Consider the following 22,442-nt stretch of genomic DNA (forward strand, 5'->3'; position numbering starts at 1 on the left):
ACACCTCGGCAGAGACGGCAGCAAATAGATGCAAAGCCACAGCCAGAGAGTACATCAATCTTTGGGGAATTTATGGGCAAAAGTTTCGATTAAATACAAAAGTTTCTCAAGTACTCCCACTTTGCCTTCTCCTTCTGGCATTCTTCGCAACATGATCGCCATGTATTTACTCTGTGTGCTATTTGTACCGCAAGAGAACCTAAACAAATTGCCCACCAATTTAAAGGACTTCCATTGACTTTATCGACTGAGTAATTCAAATTTGGAGCTCCGATATTAACCCTCAAGCTCCAGCGCTATAAATCGATTGGAGATTCTGCCAGTGAGATGATAAAAATTACACGTTCAGCACGAAAATTTATAGTGAAAGACGCTGACAAAAAATTAATGCACAGCGCAAGCTTAGATTCGAGAACCGATTTTCTCTTTAACTATGAATTTTATCGTGAAAATGATATAATGTAATTAATTTTGACCTGAATTTCAACCAGAAAAAAAACACAATTTGCAACTTGTTGCAGGTGCAAATTTCCATTCACTGCAGAGAATTGTTCATAGAGAAAATCACTCCTTGCAAACTACATTATAAGCTTCTCTAATTCTCCGCACAATTGGAAGATTAAGAAATGCCATATTAATTTCAGTAATACATTTTATTGCCGTTATGTGCTAAACAGAGCTCTTTACTATTTATTCATGGTTTCTTCTCATGCTGTGTTACCAAGTGTGTTACACAATAGTTATGCTTTTATATAAATGTCCAACACAAATCAATATATTTTTACCAATGTGTCTTATGCGCTAGAGATTATATTTACTCCAATGCCCATTGACTGAGATTCAATATATACACCAGTAATTTAAGAGTATTAGAGTATATTATGTAAATGTACAGTATATAAATCAGTAGTATATATTGTTTATTATTGATTCACGATATATATATATTGTTTATCATTTATCTTAACTCTACAGCATATCTATTTATTCTTTGAGTATAAACAATTTCTTTTTTTACTCTATCTAAATTTTGCCTTAGCTGGTAAATAAATGCCTATACATAGCTTGATAGTTGTCTCAAAATGTAAAATAAATGCTCTAATGAAGCGAAGAAGACTACAATTGTCAAAGTATAACACAAAGGGTCCCTCGAAATATCTTTAAACATGAATGCTTTGTATATTAAATTGTCCAAATTTGGTTATTCTCATCATCTAAATTGTCAGGTGCCGAACTTGCCGTCCTCTTTGATGATTTAATTATGTAGTAGTCAATTGTGTTGCAAGGTGCTGAACTTTGGGGCTCTCCAGCGGCGGTGGAGGGTTTCAAAGAGAACGAATTCGGAATGAATTCACTGTGAAATTGGATTCTGTCAATGCGAGAGCTTCTCTTGGGCAAATGATTACTCATTTGGCATTGTTCTACTATAATATTTGGCACGAAATGCCTCTCTGTCGTTTCAAATGTCTTAGGTTGCTCCCCAACCTTCTTACTATCTCCCGTCATATTTTCCCCCACATCCTGCTCCAATTTCAAGGGTTTTGCCGAGGCTCTCACCCCTGACGTCGCCGGAACAGACGCAAAAATTGAGTCGAACTCATCGAAAGCATCGCTGTGACTCAATTTGAAAATATCCACGCTCTGTTTTTTCGTCAACTTCACTCTATTCCCAACTAAATTCGACTTGCTGGCACTCAGAGTGCTCTCGGCCTCTCGTCCTGTGGATGTCATAACTTGCGAGTGTGGCAATCGCTCTCTCTTCGAGCCTTTCACTTGACGCTTCCGACGCGGCGGAGCGACCACAAATGTATGCGCCTCTTCTGCAGTCACATCCTCAATGCTGCGTCGGCAGGGTTCGAATTTTTCATGAATCATCTCCTTGGGATCCGGTGTCTTCTTGCCGCTGCCGCCCTTTGTTGGAATATGCAAAATAACCCCGCGCTGAGAGCCGCCGCTCCGATCACACTTCAATGCATACAGGCCGTAATTCTCACTCTGTGGATTCCGCTTTGACGCCGCCAAATCCAATTTGAGGGACGAAATGGTCGATATTCCCGCCTTCTCCCGTGATTCCTCCACATTTTGCCGCGTCGCGATGCTCAATATTGTATTTGATATGCGCTTGCAATTAACTCTCTCGCGGAAATTCATCAGCGTCTCTCTGTTGATCTTCTTCACTCGCGGCATCTTAAGAGGTGGAAGCAAATCTGAAATTTAAATGCAGAAATTATGATAGGAGCTCCACTGGCAGACAAAAAGTTGCCAAACTTCTTAAAAACTCCATCTTATTTCCACACAAAGTGCTCGCTTATGTACACCGCAGAATCGAGAGAGAGAGAGTGTTGTAATGGAAAAGAAGCAGCCGCACGGTTACATTGTTATCATCGCGAGGAACAAATTGTACTGAAGTTTGTACAGCAATTTCTGTGTCACTACGCATAAATTCTGCAATATTGCTAATTGGATTGGGATTCGTTCTTTGTTCCCTTCACACAAAAGCTAACATGTTGCAAAATAAACTCCAGTCATTGGCAATGTGTGCAAAAGTAGCGATTTTGGGGGAATTGCTGTAATATTCAATACCTTACATTTTATTCACCCTAAACGCATTAAACACCCCAACTTTACCCCCCGCAATTTGATATCACTTCGCTTCAGTGTTCAATTAACACAAATGCATTTGTGTGTCAAAGGTCACGAGTTCACTGCAAGAGAGCGCGCATGATTCTTAGCAATTTCAAGTGATTTTTAAGCAAAAAAAATCTCCAATTATGGTTTCTCAATCACTTGAATTGATTATGCACAAGTGCAAAGTGAATTTGCATAAAAATTTATGTAAATTGTCATACTTTTGGCAACTCATTGCGATGGAGAATGAAGAAAAAAAGGAAAACTTTAAAATTTTCCAATATACACTCAACTAAATTCTTACCCTATTCCCAGTTTTTGGCACATCTTATATGAAAACTTGCTTCTCAGCACTTTCCGTTGGCAATGAAAGTGGCTGAGGCTTGTTAACTGGAGCAATGGTGGTTCTCTTCAATTCCTTTCCCGGCGTCGTTGGAAATTTGTGGTGTCCGAAGAACTTTCTGTGCACGTTCATTTTCATCTTGGGCTCCTTCGGGATAATTGCAATAATCTGCCAAGAAAGCACTTTACACACTTCTCTGCTCATGAAATTTTCTTATGACTCTCTGTCTAAATACCTTTGGTAGATCAGGAACACTCTTCGACAGGATGCCCTTGCTCGATGCCAAAGCTTCTGGCTTGTCGTTCGCCACTTGTGGTGCAATTGATGGCGCATTAGTGTCTCCAGAGCATTTCATCTCACGGAAATAGTCAAAATTATTGTGTGGCTTCCAATGGATTGGCTCCGTTGGCACAGGGCACTCCTCTTGGCAATTCAATTTAGCTTGCGGCTCCTGCGGTGGATGCAATAGTTGCGACACAACTAATTCCACATTGCTGCTCGTGGTCTGGAGTAATTTCAGTGATTCCATGTACGGCAAATTCAATAAGGACACTCCATCGACGGCGAGAATCTACAAAGCAGAATTGCAATACAAGATTAAGCAGTGACGTAGGCTTCAGAATCTCTGGTTTTCACTCAAGTTTTAATGAATTGCTTAAATTTAAATTTCTGATAATCTTTCTAATGCTTCTGTGTGTGTCTGGAATACAATTTTCTACCAAAGAACACCTTAGTTATCTTGATGATGTGTTGAGAGGAAATTTCTGCACTGCTTTGATTGATCAATGAATGATGAATGAGTGATGAAACTCACCTGATCCCCGATTTTGATGCCACCTCTGGCTCCGGGGCCATTTGGCGCCAAATCCTTAACATACACATTATTGTCTGATCCCTGGACAACGCTTATTCCAAGCGTGCCTCCACTTGTCCTCTTGTCGTCAATTGCGACTGACTCCTGACTTCGCGACAGCAGTTTATTCTTCACTCTAATCAGCTTCTTGCTAATGCGACTCGGATTGAGGGTGGAAAATTTCATCCGCTCAAAACTGCTGCTCCTCGAGTCACAAACTTTATCCTTGACAATTCTGATTTTCACAATGATTCTATCATTGGCCGTGTTGCTGCAGGAGATGTTGTTGAACTTCTCCATGAGGGTGTCGGAGACACTTTCATTCGGCAAGGAGTAGTTATTCTGCATGCTCCGTATGGATGAATGAATAACGTAAGCTTCATTGTTTGCCGGCGGCGAATCGGGGCGCTTGTCGATGGCAAAGAGAATGGATGCCAAGCTTGTGCTCTTCAGTGAGTTGTCGCCATCGGAGTAATCATGCTCAATTTGGTGTTCGCTTATTGGGGCGAAACTCTGCTCCAGCAGACTGTAATTGCCCTCAGATCGTGCAGAATTCACGACATTGTCGCAGATATTGTCAAAGGATTTGTTGAGGAACTGCGACGAGAAGACCCTCGTGCCCATTTTCACCTTATTGCGATTCCACGTGGCGCTCCTGGGTGACGAATTGGACGATGCCGATGGCGGACACTCGTTCTCCTTGTTCTGCGCCTCCTCGCGTGTGATGTGACTCTGAGCAACTGTGGACATCTCGACAGAGGATTTGGATCTCTTGAGAAACTTCTGGCGCAACTTAATCAACTTGTTGTCATTCATCATGGACTTTTTCAAATTCCGCATTCGATTCCCTTGCGGTTTCGTTGGCTTCTCAATCTTTGGCACGAACTCAGGCAGAATTTCGTCTGGTGATGGATTCAACTTTCCCCTCAGCGGAACGTTCAGCTCACATGATATCATCTTAAGTGAGGCAAATGAGTTTCGCAGTGTCATGTAGAATTTATGATGATCCGAGGCGAGTGAGAAGGCAAAGTAACTCCTGCAAAATGAATTAGTCAACATTAGAAAGTGCTAAAGTGACGAAATTATGCTCAAAACTCACTTCCGCCCATCCATTCGCAGCTTATACTTAATTCTGTTAGTGTCTTTCGCCTTCAGACTCTCAGAGCTCCGCACGACAATGCAGAGAATGTGCTTGGAGTAGCAAAGATTCTCAATTTCCAGCCACTCAAATTTCGCATACAGCTTCCGCTGGTACATCATTTTCGAATTCTCCGCATAAATTTCCAAGTGATTGTTTATGTTGGGTGACAGGCTGCGCTGGAACAGGCAAATGCCTTTCAACGATATCGCCACAAAGACATTGAGGCTCGTGTGCTCATCCACCATCCACACTGCACTGTACAGATGCAATCCGTACTCCTTCAGCTCCTGCACGTAGCGCACGAAGTTGTGCTCCGCCTCCAGCGGCAAGAGGCCCCTCTTGTGATAGTGCGAATTCCGCAAATACTGCGCCATCTCCCTGTTCTTCTGGTACACACCTTCCGGCAAGTAGTGCGATAATGTGAAGTATTCCATGTATTTCATCTGCAAGAGGCAAAAGTACAATTCTTTACAACATGACCCGACTTTTCCCCGCTGCCAGGTAATTTGCCTGATTTATTTACATACATTCTCTTTGAAGTCACCCGCCTCAGCTTGCAGCGCCAGTCCGCCGAGAGTTATTAAATCATCGTCAGTACACAGAATGTGTCTCTCGAGGATGCTCTTCCGCAGCTGCAAGTACAGCATGTGTCGCGACTCCAGTGAACTGTGCGGAATAAATCAATACAGAGAGAGAGAGAGTCTTTAAAGCCCTCAAATCACATCCACTTTGCTGACTTACCCAATGCCTCTCAGCGTCGGCAAGTAGAATTTTATCCTCACAAAGAGAGAGAACGTCATGTTGTCTATCATATTTCCCTTCTTTGACACGTTAATCCACGCCTGTGGTGCAACCTTTGAGAAAGAGGGCATTTTTCACTAGTATTAGCATTTATATTGAAATATTCATAGTGCATTTTCGTCTTTGTGCAATCTCTGCCATAGCTTTTCTCCTGCATATTTCAGAGAATGGCATTTTTGGGAGAAAATTGACAAAGTTATCAATTTTTAAGCACATTTCTCATCGGTGCAGCTGAATTTATTGATGGCATTTTATGAATATTAATGATGAAAAATTAAACAGTAATTTGACTTCAAACGAACCTCATTATTTTAATCGAACCGTGAATATTTTTAATCTGATTGCAAACAAAAAAAACATATAAAATGACCTACAATTGCACATACATTATGACGAACTGTGATTTCCCAGGGAAATTCTGAATATGAAGCACTTCAAGTCTGTTTAATCACGAAAAAGCTCCGCACAGCACATTTTAAATTATCAGATAAATTGCGCATTTTATATAAGGAAGATTTGAAGAATTGTAGAGAAAGTTCTTTTGTCATTTGTTTGCAAGTCTTGTAGAACATTCTCTTGAAATAATTACAATTTTTTATACACAAATTCGCGGATTTCACATGGAAAAGCTTTTCCGCCCACACACTGATGAGTCTACTATTGCGTCTAACTTTAGCATAAACATGAAATTTACCTTGTAAACTTTGAGATCGAGCGGCAGGAAGACAAAATCACCGCCAATTAGTGCACAGATGCCGAGGAAGAAGTTCTCCGTGCAATTCTCCGACTCCATGATGACTTGGAATATGTCATAAGTTGTTGTCGTGACGGGATTACACACAATATGGATTATGTGGCCATTGAGCAGCAGGACATTGATGGATCGGCGATTTTGGCACTTTGCATCGGAAATATCAATCTGCTTGGGCGTTTCGAAGGATTTCACAATGAAATCGGGTCCCTTCTCACTGAAGCCCGGCGCTTTGTCCGCCGCATCCTCTCGCTTCTCCCGCTGTAAGCATCCTGTCGGGCGTCTCACGGTGAGTATTTGATCCGTTTTGGCATTTGTATGGAGATCCGGTAGTGAGACGCCACAAGTTTCAAAGTCAATTTCGGCCAATTTCCGATTGAAACTCTCACTGTTGTTCAACTCCAGCAAACATGTGGCAGATTTCGATGCATTTAGCAATTCCTCCCGGACATTCTGCAACTCCAGGCGATTCACATCAATTGTATTCCGTCGTAGAGTCTCCCTCTTGCGCTTCCTGCGGATCACCTGAAGCGTTCCCGAGTTTGCCGCATCTGCGTTAAACTTGGGCGCAGGATTTTCCGTGTTTTGCTGAAATGTCGGTATTCGCTTCACCTCCAAATGTATTTCACCGTGGTCAGAACTTCTGCCGGAATCTGTGTCGCTTCTGCAAGAAATTTATGATGTTATCACCATTTCATATTAGGCACAGACTGAACTTCTCACTTGTGTTCCTCCTGGGATTTCACCTCATCCGCCGGCTGGTCAGCAGCCAAGCCGACAGCACTTTGCCCCTTCTGGTCGATGACTTGCTGGAACAGTTCCATGACTGTGTGCGAGAAGGGTTTCACTTGATGGTGAACCTTGCAGTACTCAGAAATAACCTGAAGGACGAAAGAAGGCGAAAATATTGATAATGTCTCTCATCTGGCGCGCTCTTTTCATTGACATTTGCCGTGGAAAAAAGGGACAAAATTATCATAATGACCATATATATATTTTATTATTGAAACATGTCCACAATTTCATCCTTAATGGTATAGAAAATGTTTCCCATTTCCTCTTCAATTTTTCCTACGATGGCATCTTCGGTCAGGCCATTGTATATCTCCTCACTTCCGACCGGAACGTAGGAGCACAATTCACAGAAGGCAACATTCAAGCCACTTAATTCCTTATCTTTCAGCAAATATCTATTGTCCCTGGGAAATATTAAAATCCTCTTGCACGCCTCGTCGCCAATTGCGCCACTTGTGATGAAGATGTTGTGCGGAATATTTCTTTCACAGAGAAAACTGACGAGACGAAAGACCCTTGCTGACACTTGTTGGGCACAATCGGCGTGCCTGACAATGAGACAGAGTCCACAGGTGGGATATTTATCTTCCAGTGTGTAAATAGACTTTCCGAGTTCACGCAGAGGCTGAAAAGACATAATGCTGTAGTGTTTGCGGTGCGATGAGTCCAATTGAATCAATCTTACCGCCCTTTCCACGTACAACTCCCTCTCGATCAGCATCACGTGCAAGTGCAGGTGATTCACAGACGCCAGTGCGCCCGGAGAATTGTAGCCAATTCTGTAGAATCTGCCTCCCAATGCATCCAGCAGATCAAGCGACAACTCAATGCTTTTCTCCGTGAGCATCTGAGGCCGATTCTCCGCCAAATCCGGACATACTAGGCAATGATTGCGCGTCAAAGGACTGTTGTTAATCAGAAAAGACACCAGACTCTCCTTGTACTGCAGGACAAACAACACTTCATCTGGATTCACTTTGTTGAAATTAAATGCCTCCGGATTGAATTTCGGCGTGATTGAGCCTATAAATTGCGGTTTTCTCCGCAACTGAGTTCGTTGCGGATTTAACTGGAAAAATGTTGAAGTTGAAAAAAAAATGTTGCCAAAATATGACGCGCTTTTCTTACCTCAACGTAGAAGCCAAAATACCCCGGCAATACTTTACTCTTCGTCACATTCAATTTATACTTGAACAGATTTTCTTTACTCTCAGCTTCACTCCATTTCAATGAAATTAAATTTGCAAGATTGTCTCTGGCAGCAGAAAAGTTCACCAACTTCTCCATCATGCGGAAATGCACTGTTTAAATTGTGAAATAATTTTCCACTTTGCACACGGAATATTTAAAGGTTATGTGAGTTGGTGGAAGAAACGTCAATTTGCCTTTGGAGTTGAACAGAGTATAGATGACAGATAAAATTTGTAATTCTATTTTGAGCTTTGACTTCAAAACCGAATGTGGTTAAAAGTATTGAATTTAAAATTTCATGATGCTTTTGGGCGTATTTTTTGCTTCATATAAGACAGTCGTACCTTTTTCTCAGGATTGTCAGAAGACAAAGCAACAAACACAGTATGTTTCACTTAAATAATCCCCAAAATATTCAGGGAAACAATATTATTGGTTTCTTATAAAAGGATGAAGAAGCAGAACAATAAAGCTGTGTCAGATCCATTAATTATTCGTAAGAACGCTTTTCTCCCTTTAGATTTCTTCATCAACGGTAGATAATTCTTATAATTCTGTGAAAGAACCAATGGATATTTCGCGGATTTTTCACCGTGGAAAATATTCCATGAATGACTAAAAGGAATACCAATAGAATTATTCCATAATATCGTTTATGGAATTATTTGGAATTAATTGATGGACACTGGATGAATTTCTCCGTATTGAATCCATTCGTCATTGGAATTGCTGTAAGTTTGAGCACAAAAGTGCCTTATTTCTGTGCGCGAAATGTTCCTGTATTGCTGCTTGCCACTGTATTCATGCGGAAATACCGGAAGCGTTGAGCAGATGTCTCTGTTGCGAGCTCAGTCTGCGCTTAGTGCGGACACAATGTTCCAAAAGTGTGGATTTTCCACACTTTCCCACCCACTTTTCAGGGGGTGAAGGAATTTCCATTGATTGTTGGCACCAGATGACTTTCCCTCCTCAAATCTATTTTTCACCATCTGCATGTATTTGTTGGGTGATTCGACAGAATCGTCAAATCATCAGAAAAAGCACCCCGTAAAATGAATGAGGAGCAATTTCAATCAGATGTGTGGTCAGTTGTTGGCCATCGCAGACCATCAAATTGGCGTATAATGGTTGGTAATTGGGAACTTTAACCGCATTTGTCACATTCACTATTATGTCTGTGTAAATAGGCGCTGAAGCAGTGGAGAAGTGAAATTCTGCGGTGAGAGCTTAATTAGCTATGTAGGCACATTAGTGTATTACATGTGGCGGAACAGGAAGGTAAAATTCACAGCAAGATGTGAGTGATTTGGCGAAAAAGGATTAACAGTTGCAATTTTCCTCGCCCTTTATCAATCATACTGCAAAATTTATGACACACGCACGCAATTTGAGGGGCCAAATCGGCAAAATGATGAATGTGTGACAAGAATTTGGCCATAATTGAAAGAATCATAAAGAATTTGACGTTGCGAGATTTGGTGGCGACCCAAAAATACATAAATACACAAGCATTATGTGTACACTTATAGTGAGAGTCGAATAATGTGGAATTAGATGGTGCTTTTTGCTGTTCGCTCGCACGAAACAACCCTTCTATAAATCACATATTGCGGGTGTTTCGCCCAAAATGTACATAGACACATGTCTAGAAGAGATATGAGCGGGCTTGGAAAAAGGAAGAGACAAAAGGAAATCGTTTAATAATGTCCTCCGTAGGATCACTGGTGAGCTTTTGAAGTGTACGGGAGAATAGAAAATTTCTTTTCACTCTCTCTCTCTCCCGCTCCGGAGTTTGTCTGGCTACATTGTCATATTTCATGGAAATTTCTGGCTATTTCTTCAAGCCATTCGCACACCCTTCGCATCGCCTACAATGTGCTCGACGCTTGAGTGACGCGTTTATCATGCAGCCTACACAACATACGTCACTACCGACTGAATGGTGGTGGTGTTTAGATAAATCATCCCTTATTCCGTTCAACTCCCGCCGTCATCGTCACCTCCATGTTCACACCCGCGCGCTCGTGGCCCCTGTTGAGCCTTGCCCACCGCCCCCGCCCCCCTGCCCCCCGAGTAACATGAAACACTGGCGAAGTATCAGAAAAAGATGCCTATGAAAAATGTCGAAATTCCATTTCACAGACGCGCTCACCCTCGAGCAATCCTTTTCACTTGATAAAAGCACCTGAAGTCCCCGGAGAGACTAAAAGTCCATTTGTGAGTGATAGCCAGAAATATAAAGGAACACCCTCCGCCCACTCTCTCCATCCCCGCCACCACCCACCCTCTGTTAGCCCCCTTGATCAATACACGTATAGTTGCACGACCTCTGAAGAGTTTGCCTATTCAAATACTATCCGCAATGCTGCCAATATTTTCCTATTTGTTTGTTTATTTTTTATGTTTTCATATCTTCTGTTATCTCAAGAAGTGTTTGTTGTGGAAAAATCCCCCCTTTTTTCGATATGCACACAAACAAGATTGATGGCAGAGCTTTAAGGCATTTCCCAACATCCATCATTTACCAAAATCGCGCTCAAGTCTATAGTTTAAAACTCTTCTGCAAGAGAGCGACGGATGAAAGCCCTTCACCTCCTTATTTGTGTACACACACACAGTGAGAGCAGAAAAGTATATTGAGTGCAGGAATAAAATGGGAAATTAGAAGATAGAAAGCATCTAAAACGAGTCCTTTGTGCTATTCCCCAGGTTTCTATTCGCTCATCCGATAAATCTCTGTGATTATGTTCGTTAGCGCAATTTCTCCCAAGGAGAGCAATTGTAGACAACTACGCAATATATAATTGCTCTAATTTAACTGACATAGTCTGGGGGAGTGTGGGGGGGGGGAGACAGAGGTAATATATGGCCAAATATAATACCCTGACTTGACAAACAAAGCCGCTCTTGTTCAATAGTCATGACAAGCGCCTTATTCTTGGCCGTCAGGCATGCTTTTTTCATATACTCACATCCAACAAGTACATAAGAGTGCTCCGATTGTGCGGATTCCTATTGCACATTGACCGTATCACGAAATCCAGCGGCGCCAGTGAACTCTGACTCTGGAACAGTGTCACTTCAAGAGGTGCAGCTTCATCGTTCTCCACTCTCGAAGCCGCCGGCGAAGGTGGAATTGGGAGTGTTTTGTGCAAAGTGACCCCCAAAGAGTAGATCCACATCTGCAAGTGCGAAATGAGACACTGATAAGCGCCCAGTTGGGATTTCTGGGAAGGACTCAAAATGTAGGCGGAACTTCTGACACGCGCGCCTCGAAATTCTCTGCAGGCACTTTGAGAGCGTCAAAAGAGTCCAAAAGAATTTTATCTGTACAGACGAGTCTAAAAATACATTAGATTTTACACCGTTCGATTGCCAAAGCCGTATCCAAAATTCCTGATTTTCTTTTACTGTCTTAAGAGGGTAAAAAACTTTTTTTTTATTTAAAATTACTGGAAAAACTATTCTTTACAACACAAGACTGATCAAAGGTAATTTCACACAATGATTTAACACGAATTAGGCATTTGAAACTCGCACGAAAGCTCTTAGTGAGATATTTCTCGTTTTATTAGCTCCATTAGCGACATTGATTCTTCTCGTTGAGCACAGAGAAGTTGGATAAGAAAATCAGCAGCTTCTGAGTCAACATAAAGAATGCTGTGCAGTGAATGCATTTGACTTTACGGTCTTTTAGGGCGGAATAACATTTGGAGCAGAGATTTTCCTTGAGAGATAATTTCACTCCCACGTTAAACACAATCTGCACGAAATTATGCATATTTGCCCAAAATATACGTTGGGATGATTAAAATAATTTGCGAACACAACAGAACGCCCAACTTGTTTTGCCACCATTCAAGAGGGGCGGTTGAAATAACAAAAAGCTCAGCCGCACCCCTTCAATCTAATAAATCCCTCTCCTCGCAGCCACCTTATCACTTCCCATACAGATGTTCATGACACATTTTCCCCACACACGAACTCATTTGACGGTGCAATACGTGATTCGCGCCATTTCACTCACTGGCGACAAGCAATGTTTCACTGTGTCACCCAAAGAGTGCCACTGTTTGTCCTGGAGAGTCCTCGGGAAGCGAGGGACACAGAGAGTGAGCATCGAGTGTGGGAATTAATGAGCATCGCCATTTTTACCTTTTCAATATCCGATTCGGAAAACGTGATTTTTTTGCCCACGGAGCTGAGAAATTCCGGCGCCAAGTGCTTCACGGCATCGCCGCCAGCCATTCGGCCGAGCTCATGAGCAATTGTCTGGCCGGCGGGTATAATATTGAACGCCACACGTCCGCGTGAAGTGATTTGCAGAGTTGTAGGTGTAACCAGTGGCAGGATTCTCGATGTTGATGGCGTATCTACAAGTATATGGAGAGAAATAGATATAACAGCCTCCCCAATTTGATTATCCTCCTCATCTCATTTTCTCCGCCCACAAGCACTTGATAAAATAACCATAAAACGGTAATCGCTCGACCAGATTATTATGCCATGCCGTCTTACCAAAAATTCAGACATCGACGCACAGCTTTAAGAACAGCACGCATGAAAACTGTGATTCCTGCCCATCTACTCCCCGTGCCGCCATTACAAGCTGATGCGGATGTCTCTATGCTCGAGAACGATTCACCCTCGGCCGGATAAAGTTATCGCTTCAATAAAGCATGCGAAGGCGGAAGAGTCCTAATACTTTTCCCAGACGGAATTGGCTTCAGAATCAAATACCGTATTAATTGATTGATTTGCCCAGATGAAAATATTCTCAGGTGGCTTTATTTGAAATCCAAATTATATGTGCATCAATAAGGGGAAATTCAATACTACACTTAATCTCATTATCACATCCCCAAATTGTCAATAATAATTTTTACAATTAAATAAAGATTTCATCACTCGCAATTCCAGCTAATTTGTAATTCTGTATACGATTAACGCTGTTGGATTTATCACGGGACCAAAAAAAAGCCAAAGCCGCGAAAATTAGCGTAACCAACTTCAGTACATTTCCATGAAAATACGTACAGAAACACCGAATATATGACATGAAAAATTTGTTTTTGCCTGAGGAATTATTCCTCACATTTTATTTGATTTCCTTATGAGAATTTTCATACATTTTGTGCATCAAAGGGAATTTTCAGAGGGTTTACAAAAAGTTGGTTTTTCCGCAGCTGCTAAAAAAAGCTGCGCAAAGCTTTTGTAGGGAGCTTAAAAAAGCACCAAACCAAAACACATTAAAAACTAATTAATTTGTAAAACGTAAAAAAATATACTATGACTCGAAAAATATTTCATTCAGTTGAAATTGCATTTGAATGATATTCAAGTCAATTGTTCTTGATAATGGAAAAGCGCTCTTCACAAAACTTTTCCAATAAATTGAAAGTCTCTCTCTCTCTCTCTCACTCTCACTTCTCGTCAGTCAGTATGAATGTCAAGCCCTCGTTGTGATTAATTTTCATGAAAATTCATCATACAAAGACAAGAGCAAGTCATCAAGCGAAAAATTATGAGGACTTGCCGAACGGTATCTTCCCACCTTATGAAGCCCAGTGGAAAATGTTGACAAGCGTGGAAATACTGGAAAATTGGAATTCAATTATTTATCTTTGATTTTAATCACTTTCTCACCGACCAAAATCCACCAACAACACGCCCAAAAACCTGGAGCAATGGAAATAATTAATCATTCCGGGATTATTAAGTTGCTACGGTTTTAGTAATTATTTCAGGTAATAAGTGTTGTCAAATGAAATTGTACTCCGCTCCTCTTCCTCGATGATCAACTTTGTAGTCCTTCTACTCCAGCCGATTTTGCACACGTTTCGTAGATAATTTTGAAAAATTATCCGCCACTTATCCAACAGTGGCGCTGGCGCTGCCGCGAATGTCATTCTTTTGCTTTGTGCTGAATAAAGTACACGTGTTCGTGATTTTGCTCTCGAAAATGGAGCAAGAAATCAAGAAATTGGCGAAGCGGTTCGACAGGATGGAGCGGAAGCTGAGGGAGAGAAAGCGGAAGAAGAAGCAGAAGCGTCACGGTAAGAATAGAACTAAAACTTTCTGCTTCTTTGTAGACACCTAAAGTGAGGTTATGACACCACACTCCGGATAGCCAAAAGATGAGTTTTCACTCATCGTGGTCAGGTCATGCCCTGACCACAGCGCATTGGACACACATAAAAAGCTATTGAGCCAGGCGCGGTCTGCTCTACTGTTTTTTATGCTTCCGGACAGCCATGGTCTGAGGTGAGCCATGCTCACTGTGTCCCCGGAAAGCTCTAGTTTTCACTTGAGCGTGCTTTAAAGGCTATAAGCATAGCCTTAAGTGTGCATCACACGTCCCTTCTGAGTCATTACTCGAAGGAGAAGCACCTTCCGGTTGAGAGCGATATCTCTCATTGATGCGCAAGGCTAGCATCGTCTCCTGCCCACATCAATCTCGCGTCTACATTGACATCTCAGAGCGTCTACATTGACATCTCAGAATTGAAGGTAACCTTAAATTCTTTCTCTTCCTACGAACTTAGGGAGGAACAGGAGCACCTCAAGGGGCAGGAGCAGGATTAGGAGCGCCTCCAGACACAGGACGAGGAGCAGGAGTTCGCTGAGCAGCAGTGAGAGCCCCGACAGGTCGCGCAAGGAGGACGACATTCCTTCAATTCAGTCCCACAATGAGGCTGAAAGCGATTCTCACAAGAGTGAGGAAGATCCTCCACCAGATCTGGCTATCATCGACAACGATGAGGCTGATATTCTCACCGCGGGTGAAGTTATTGAAGTCCTGGGAAAGCGTCTTTACCAGGAAAAAGACTCTGCTCCGGAAGTCTTTCCCGAAATGGCCGTGCGTTGGGATGAAATCATTGGCAAGGGAATTCCAGATGATGTGCTCAAGATCTTAACTGCAAAGTATCCTCCGCCAAAGAACTGCGGCAAATTCGAGCCATCAAAACTGAACCCAGTTGTGAAGGCTACTATGTCTGAGAAAGTCGTTTCACGTGACAATCAAATTGTGAAACGCCAAGAGAAGCTTTCTGCTGCCTTGTCAGCAATCGCCACAGCGCTTTCTGTGGTGGTGACGTCTAAACCTCCGGAATGGAAGAGTCTCGCTGAGACTCTTTCCGATGCCAATAAAATCATCTCTGATGTACAGCACGACCAGGCGTTAATCAGGAGGACCCTGATTGTGGCAAATGTGGGTGCTTCCATGCGAGATACTCTGAAGGAAACAGAAATTGGAGAATTTCTGTTTGGCGATGCACTGGAGGAGACAATCAAGAATACCAAAACTCTCCAGGCTGCATCGAAGGATCTCAAGGAGTCGACTCCACGCACAAAAAACTGGAAAGCCCCGCAGCGACAGCATCAGCGAACGCAGAAGACTTCGACAGCGGCCAGCGGGGCAAAGAAGCAGACTTCGTCGAGGAAGCAGACCCACTACAAATCCAGGGAGAAGAGTCGCACCACGTCAGACTCCAGACGCCGGCGTTAGAGACGGTAGGTCATCGGGCTGGTCGGTTGAGAGACTTTTATGAGAGTTGGAGTGAAATTACTTCAGATAAAGTAATTCTCTCTTGGCTAGATGGGTACAGAATCCCATTTTCTCGCCATGTACATCAACCTCGACCGCCAAATGAGAAGAAATTCTCTCAAAGTGAATTCAGGAATATCACTTTAGCCGTTAATGAGTTAATAGCAAAATCTGCAATCGAGATTTGTTCTGCGGAGGAGGGGCAATTTATTTCTCCGATATTTCTTGTCCCTAAGCCTGATGGCTCGTATCGATTTATTATAAATCTCAAACAACTGAATCAATTTATTGATCCTCCGCATTTCAAGATGGAAGACGGTCGTACTGTCACTAAACTCATGACGCAGAACTGCTATATGGCATCAATAGACCTGAAGGATGCGTATTATTTACTCCCGATCGATGAGAGGGATAGAAAATACCTACGATTCTCGTTTAATGGCAATCTCTATCAATTCACGTGTCTGCCATTCGGACTATGTACAGCCCCATTCGTCTTTACAAAAATCATGAAGCCCGTGGCTTATTATTTGCGAAGTTTGGAGATTCCACTAGTCATTTACATTGACGATCTTCTGATAATGGGAAAATCGTCTCAGATTTGCGCAAATAATATGACGAATGCTGAGAAGATCCTGACGAAGTTGGGTCTCGTAATTAATTACGAGAAAAGCCAGATGAAACCATCACAATACTGCAAATTTCTCGGTGTGTTTTACAACTCAAGGAGGATGTCAGTTGAACTTCCAGAGGCAAAGAGAGAAAAAATTGTCTCTTTAACGAGTAACTTCAAGGAAAATAAGACGTATCGCATTCAAAAATTTGCTGAAACGTTAGGCTTTCTTGTATCATGCTGCCAGGCAGTTAAATACGGCTTGGTCTACACCAAGGCCAGTGAACTGTTAAAATTTAACGCTCTTTTGAATAGCAATGGTAGTTACAAAGGAAGATTAACTATCAATAAAGAGGTGGTTGAAGATTTCAACTGGTGGGCAACTGTGGGCTCACTAAGCATAAATCCCATCAGATATCCGTCTTACGATCATGTAATTTTCACGGATGCTTCCAAATCAGGTTGGGGTGCTATTTACAATGAAGAAAGAGCAAGTGGTTTCTGGTCTGATCGTGAAACACTAGAGAGTATAAACTTCTTAGAGTTGACAGCGGTATTTTTTGGACTAAAATGCTTTGCAAAGGATAAAAGAGACTGTCAGATTCTCTTGCGTGTAGATAATACTACAGCAATTTCCTACGTCAACAGAATGGGCGGAGTGCAATTGACAGATTTAAGCATTTTGGCCAAGAACATCTGGAGATGGTGCGAGCAGCGAAACTTATGGATTTTCGCATCATATATCAGCTCAGAAGATAACGCAGACGCTGACGCAGAATCACGTAAATTACATTCTAACACAGAGTTTGAATTGTCGAATTCAGCGTTTAATTGCATTGTCGCGGAATTTGGACAGCCTGAGATTGACCTTTTTGCAACACGAGTAAATGCAAAATGCAGGAAATTTGTGTCATGGAAGAAAGATCCTCAATCGATAGCAGTAGATGCATTTACAATTTCCTGGAAAGATTATTTCTTTTACGCATTTGCTCCATTCTCTCTAATATTGAGAGTCTTGCAAAAAATCGAGCATGATAAAGCCGAAGGGATCGTTGTTGTACCCTACTGGCCAACTCAGCCATGGTTTCCGATCTTCCAATCGATGCTTATTTCGGAACTATTAGAATTTCAAGCTGATACATGTATCATTTCCGTCGACAGGCAAATGCAATTTTGGGAAGGAGTTACCCTGGTGGCAGGAGTCTTGTCAAGCAGAGCTGCGAGAGGAAAGGAATCCCGTCGGAAAGTCATGAGATAGTGCTACAATCTCTTTCGGAGTCATCATGGAAGCAGTACAACACAGGATGGAAGAAATGGTGGGAGTTCTGCACAGACAACAATTTGGACCCCTTTGAAACGAATACTGAAAGTGTGTTTCGTTTTCTAACTACTGAATTTAACAAGGGAGTCTCTTATGGTACGCTAAATTCATATAGATCAGCCCTATCGATGATAGTTGGATCTTGGTTGGCCCAAGATGAAGGATTAAAAAGATTCTTCAAAGGAGTTGTTAGAATCAGGCCCAGTAAGCCAAAATATGATAGTACGTGGGATCCTAAAGTCGTGCTAGAGCTATATAGGCAGAAACCCATCAATGCGGAACTAACTCTTAAAGATCTATCATTTAAATTGATAATCCTCCTGGCTCTTATTACGGGACATCGAATGCAGACTTTCTCATTGATAAATATCGAGGATATTAGAGAGACCGAAGAGAGAATTGAAATAAGGATTCCAAAGAGAATCAAGACGTCAAGTGTTGGCCGATCTCAACCTGTGTTAATCATCCCATTCTATAATGAAGAACCCAAATTATGTGTGGCGTCGACTCTTAAACATTATTTGAGCAAAACAAATGAACTAAGAGGCGCAGAAAAACAACTTTTTATATCACATAAACGTCCACATAAATTAGTAGGCGCCCAAACTCTCAGTCATTGGGTTAAGAATGTCCTGGAAGAGTGTGAGATCGACACTACTGTTTTCTCGGGATATTCTACACGTCATGCTGCCACCTCGGCGGCAAATAGAAAGGGTTTAGATATTGAAGTGATTAAAAAGACTGCTGGGTGGACAATGAATTCACATACTTTCGTCAAGTTTTATAACTTACCATTGGCAAACAACAAGGAATCCTTTGCCAATGTAATCCTACAGGGATGAATTTCTAAAGAAAAAATCTTGTTAGAAATAAGATCTAAGCTGAAGTTAATCTATGAAATATAAAATCAATAATCAAATTTCATGGATATAATTTATCTTTAGCGGCCGTAACATCGCGTTGAACATCTACAAAGTTGATCATCGAGGAAGAGGAGCGGAGTACAATTAAATGATTAAACGAACTTACCAAGTGAAGTTCTATCATAATTGTACGAAGCTCCTCTTCCGAGATGATCATACCCACCCAGAATTCCCTATATTTATAAACCCTAAATAATTGTTACGGCCTATACAACTTTAAAATAATGACATTCGCGGCAGCGCCAGCGCCACTGTTGGATAAGTGGCGGATAATTTTTCAAAATTATCTACGAAACGTGTGCAAAATCGGCTGGAGTAGAAGGACTACAAAGTTGATCATCTCGGAAGAGGAGCTTCGTACAATTATGATAGAACTTCACTTGGTAAGTTCGTTTAATCATTTAAATATCTTCTTCGGAAAATATGTACTTTGCAGCGCACTCTATTTCTCACCCCGTTTGTTTGCTCTCCATTCAATGCAGATTAATTTCTGTTAAATATTGATAACGTATCTTCAGGAGATTCTTTTCACCGCAACACTCTTCACGGAGCGTCTTTCCCGTCAAGTTCCTCAAAAGCTCCTTTGCTTATGTACACACAGTTTATGTATTACATGCACCTTCGTCTTTATGGTCTTCCTTTTCATTTCGCAACTTCAGCTGAGACGCTTTAATTTGTCCTGCCATAAAACTAAGGAAAGTTGCTTATATGTATCAACCATATGTAGTGTGTTTTATGTAATATACACACCTATTTTGAATATTTCTTTAAGCATCCCTTCAAGACTCTTTGTTAGCAAACTCGCAGGGCGAACAACGATATGAAACTTTAGACTAGAAAATACTTCCCGTTGAATGTTACATTTTAGAGCAGATTTAAGAGTCATTATTAGAGTAAAGACGGGAAATTTGGTCATTGGCTTGAGAGAAACAAGCCAAAAAATATCTTTGGATGAGATTATTACTTATAATTATACTCAAAAATGGATTATTAACTAAATGATGGTTAAAGTTCTGGCAATCCTCACAAACTCTTCTTCTCTTCTTCGCTTTATTCGGCAAAGAAAATCACTCTAATGAAGCGTTATTTAAATTGAATGGATTAGATTGTAGCTCATCTGAACACATTGATCTTCGCCGAAATGGATAGAGAAACAAAAAATCCTATAAGAGGATTTCGTCTCTTACTTCAACATCTTTAAATTAAATCACAACGATTGTCTTGATTTTGTGAAGCAATGTGGGTGTGCAACATTGCGTACCGCTGACTTATTAATGAGGCAGCGACTTTGGAATCTTGCAATTAATTAACCTTCATTAATCCCTTCACGACGATACAATTTCATCCCGAATTCTTCCTATATCACTGCGAAAGAGCTCCACAGTCTCTAACTCAATTCACGGGCCAAAGGAGTGCTGGAAGCTACGCGGAGGAATCCCAAATAAAAATGAAGTTTATTTAGCCAGGAAATTTGATTACCTGCGAGGAACAAGTCCTGGAGCGCCTGCACAGTCTGGCACAGCAGCGCCCATCCTTCCGACGCTGTAAATCCACTGGGCCTCACATTCAGAGCGTCATCCAGTGTCACATAATTTAATTGATTTGCTGATGAGATGCTCAATGGACATCCGGTTGAAATGGAGCCGGAAACTTTGGCACGATGTACTTCTGCTTGGCACTTGAGCGCGTTTGATGTGGTGTCGGTGGCTTGATGTTGGGAGGAAAAAGGGAAAATGGGGATTTCATAATCCGTCTGCTGGCGTAATTGATTCTGAGCCGAGTCGGACTTGTGCAGCGTGTGGATCTGGTGCACATTTGCCACTTCCACCCTGCCCGCCGGGCAATTATGCCTGGTGAGCGCCTTCGGGAGTGTCTGGTAGTTCACTGGTTGCGAGCTGAGCAAGTTCTGATGGCTGCTCGAGCTCCTCACAGTCAATCGCTGCTGCTTGACGCAATTATCCCTCTTGCCATAGCGCTCCAGCGTCTGTGTGACACTGGCGCGCGGCAGGTTCAGGAACTCCCGCCGCAATTCCTCAATTTGCTGACTCTTGCGCATCTTATTGTCGTTTGGTTGATCGTTAAATTTGTATTGAAGATAAGGCCCCCTCGGTAGAGTGTTGCATGCATAGGCACCGTAGGTGGGTCGAATCATGTCATCCTCCTCATGACTTATGGCAAACTCCGCATCACTCTTCCGCCCCTCGCAGTCGCCCATCGACCGGCAAATGCTCTTGGGTAGTGTTGATGTGTGACTCCTCACTCCTGTATACATCCTGCAAGCGCAGACAGAAAGGGAAAGAGTTAAGTCATCACTCAATTACTGCAGATGTTCTTTCGCGCGCGGAGACTCGAAAAAATAGTCTCATTTAGAATTTTTTTTTCATTAGAAACAAGAATAATAGACTCAAAGTGCCATTCAGGGAAAAAACTTTCTCACTCAACAATGGCTTTGATTTTTAGGGCAAAAAAAGGGTATACAAGACTTCAATGAAATCGCCATGAAAATAATCTCGAGCTTATGCCAATGGTGGCGGAACTTTTTTGCTCTTTTGTGGATGATTCATAGGGAAAGAGATGTATATAACTTCGCTCCTAGTGAATTCTTTCAACCCTTCCTTCACACTCAAGTTCACAGCCGATAATGTGAAATCCCTCCACGAATGTCTAAAAAAAAAGACATAATCCAGAGTAGAATTTATTCAGCATTTTGATCTCCTATTCTTCCTCTCCTTCGTCATTTCAATACTGTAATTTCTCTCCTGCAGGACGATTTTCCAACAGACTTTAGAGTATAGAAAGACAGAATTTGCCCAGAAATATGCATAGCTAATATGATATTTCTATACATTTCTCTCCAAATAGCACAGCATACGTTCAATTTCACTCATTTTTTTCATTCTCAAGGAATTGAAAGTCTTATCTGTGTGCATCATTCTTTCATTTCTCCCTTATTTACTCGAGTTTTCTCAAATATTTCTCATACACAAATAGTTATTATATCTCTAGCTATAATTCATGTCTCGTTCTGCAAAAAAACCCACACAATGCGCAATATGGCATGCAAAATGAGTGAAAAAAATACACAAAGCTGTGTACTCTGTAACAGTTTAATTAAAGAAATATCGGTTTTTTTGTGTCGCGCGAGTGTTCTTGTAAATATAATTTCAATTTCACTCGCAAATTCAAATGCCCGGCAATTTTTCAGTCTAGCAATCGAAAGAAGGAAAGCACCGGATAAATATATATGTACACCGATGAGGATATGAGAGTCCTTGATTGTATTATACTATCGAGGGGCGAAAAACCGGAAGCACAAATAAATTGGCTTGTCCCGCATCCCGACTCACTTTTATATAAAACAAAATAACATTAAAGAACACAGCGTGTCGTGTATATAACATTATTTTGATGCTGGAGGAAAAAAAGTGGAGCACCTTCACGACAATATCCCTTCAGGTGGCAGCAATTTTTACATAAAACGTGATATTGTCATATAAATTCATTAGTCTCCCCTAAACAGAATGCAATTTTCCGTC

At 41.7% G+C, this 22,442-nt stretch overlaps 2 protein-coding genes across 3 annotated transcripts in view; both read right to left on the bottom strand.

The window, feature by feature from the left end:
• Window positions 1-661: 661 nt before the first annotated feature.
• The window catches only part of LOC132258783 (uncharacterized), a 35,950-nt gene continuing 14,169 nt past the window's right edge, over window positions 662-22,442 (bottom strand). For both annotated transcript variants that reach the window (XM_059756257.1, XM_059756256.1), the window contains exons 2-13: window positions 20,386-21,179; window positions 12,659-12,876; window positions 11,476-11,685; window positions 7,241-7,398; window positions 6,461-7,181; window positions 5,707-5,819; window positions 5,493-5,631; window positions 4,924-5,408; window positions 3,786-4,860; window positions 3,207-3,542; window positions 2,933-3,139; window positions 662-2,207 (exon numbers count right to left, since the gene is read on the bottom strand). In XM_059756257.1, coding sequence (XP_059612240.1) covers window positions 2,957-3,139; window positions 3,207-3,542; window positions 3,786-4,860; window positions 4,924-5,408; window positions 5,493-5,631; window positions 5,707-5,819; window positions 6,461-7,181; window positions 7,241-7,398; window positions 11,476-11,685; window positions 12,659-12,876; window positions 20,386-21,178 — 4,431 coding nt within the window. In that variant the 5' untranslated portion in view covers window position 21,179 and the 3' untranslated portion in view covers window positions 662-2,207; window positions 2,933-2,956. The remainder of the gene's footprint in view (window positions 2,208-2,932; window positions 3,140-3,206; window positions 3,543-3,785; window positions 4,861-4,923; window positions 5,409-5,492; window positions 5,632-5,706; window positions 5,820-6,460; window positions 7,182-7,240; window positions 7,399-11,475; window positions 11,686-12,658; window positions 12,877-20,385; window positions 21,180-22,442) is intronic.
• LOC132258784 (GDP-D-glucose phosphorylase 1) lies at window positions 7,499-8,663 on the bottom strand. Its single transcript, XM_059756258.1, has 3 exons — window positions 8,441-8,663; window positions 7,998-8,381; window positions 7,499-7,937 (listed from the first exon to the last, which is right to left on the bottom strand). The coding sequence occupies exons 1-3, from the start codon at window positions 8,600-8,602 to the stop codon at window positions 7,518-7,520; spliced, it is 966 nt and encodes a 321-aa protein (XP_059612241.1). The 5' UTR covers window positions 8,603-8,663; the 3' UTR covers window positions 7,499-7,517.

The sequence above is a fragment of the Phlebotomus argentipes genome, unplaced genomic scaffold (assembly GCF_947086385.1).
Source record: "Phlebotomus argentipes unplaced genomic scaffold, Phlebotomus argentipes genome assembly scaffold_4, whole genome shotgun sequence".
Taxonomy (NCBI): Eukaryota; Metazoa; Arthropoda; class Insecta; order Diptera; family Psychodidae; genus Phlebotomus; species Phlebotomus argentipes.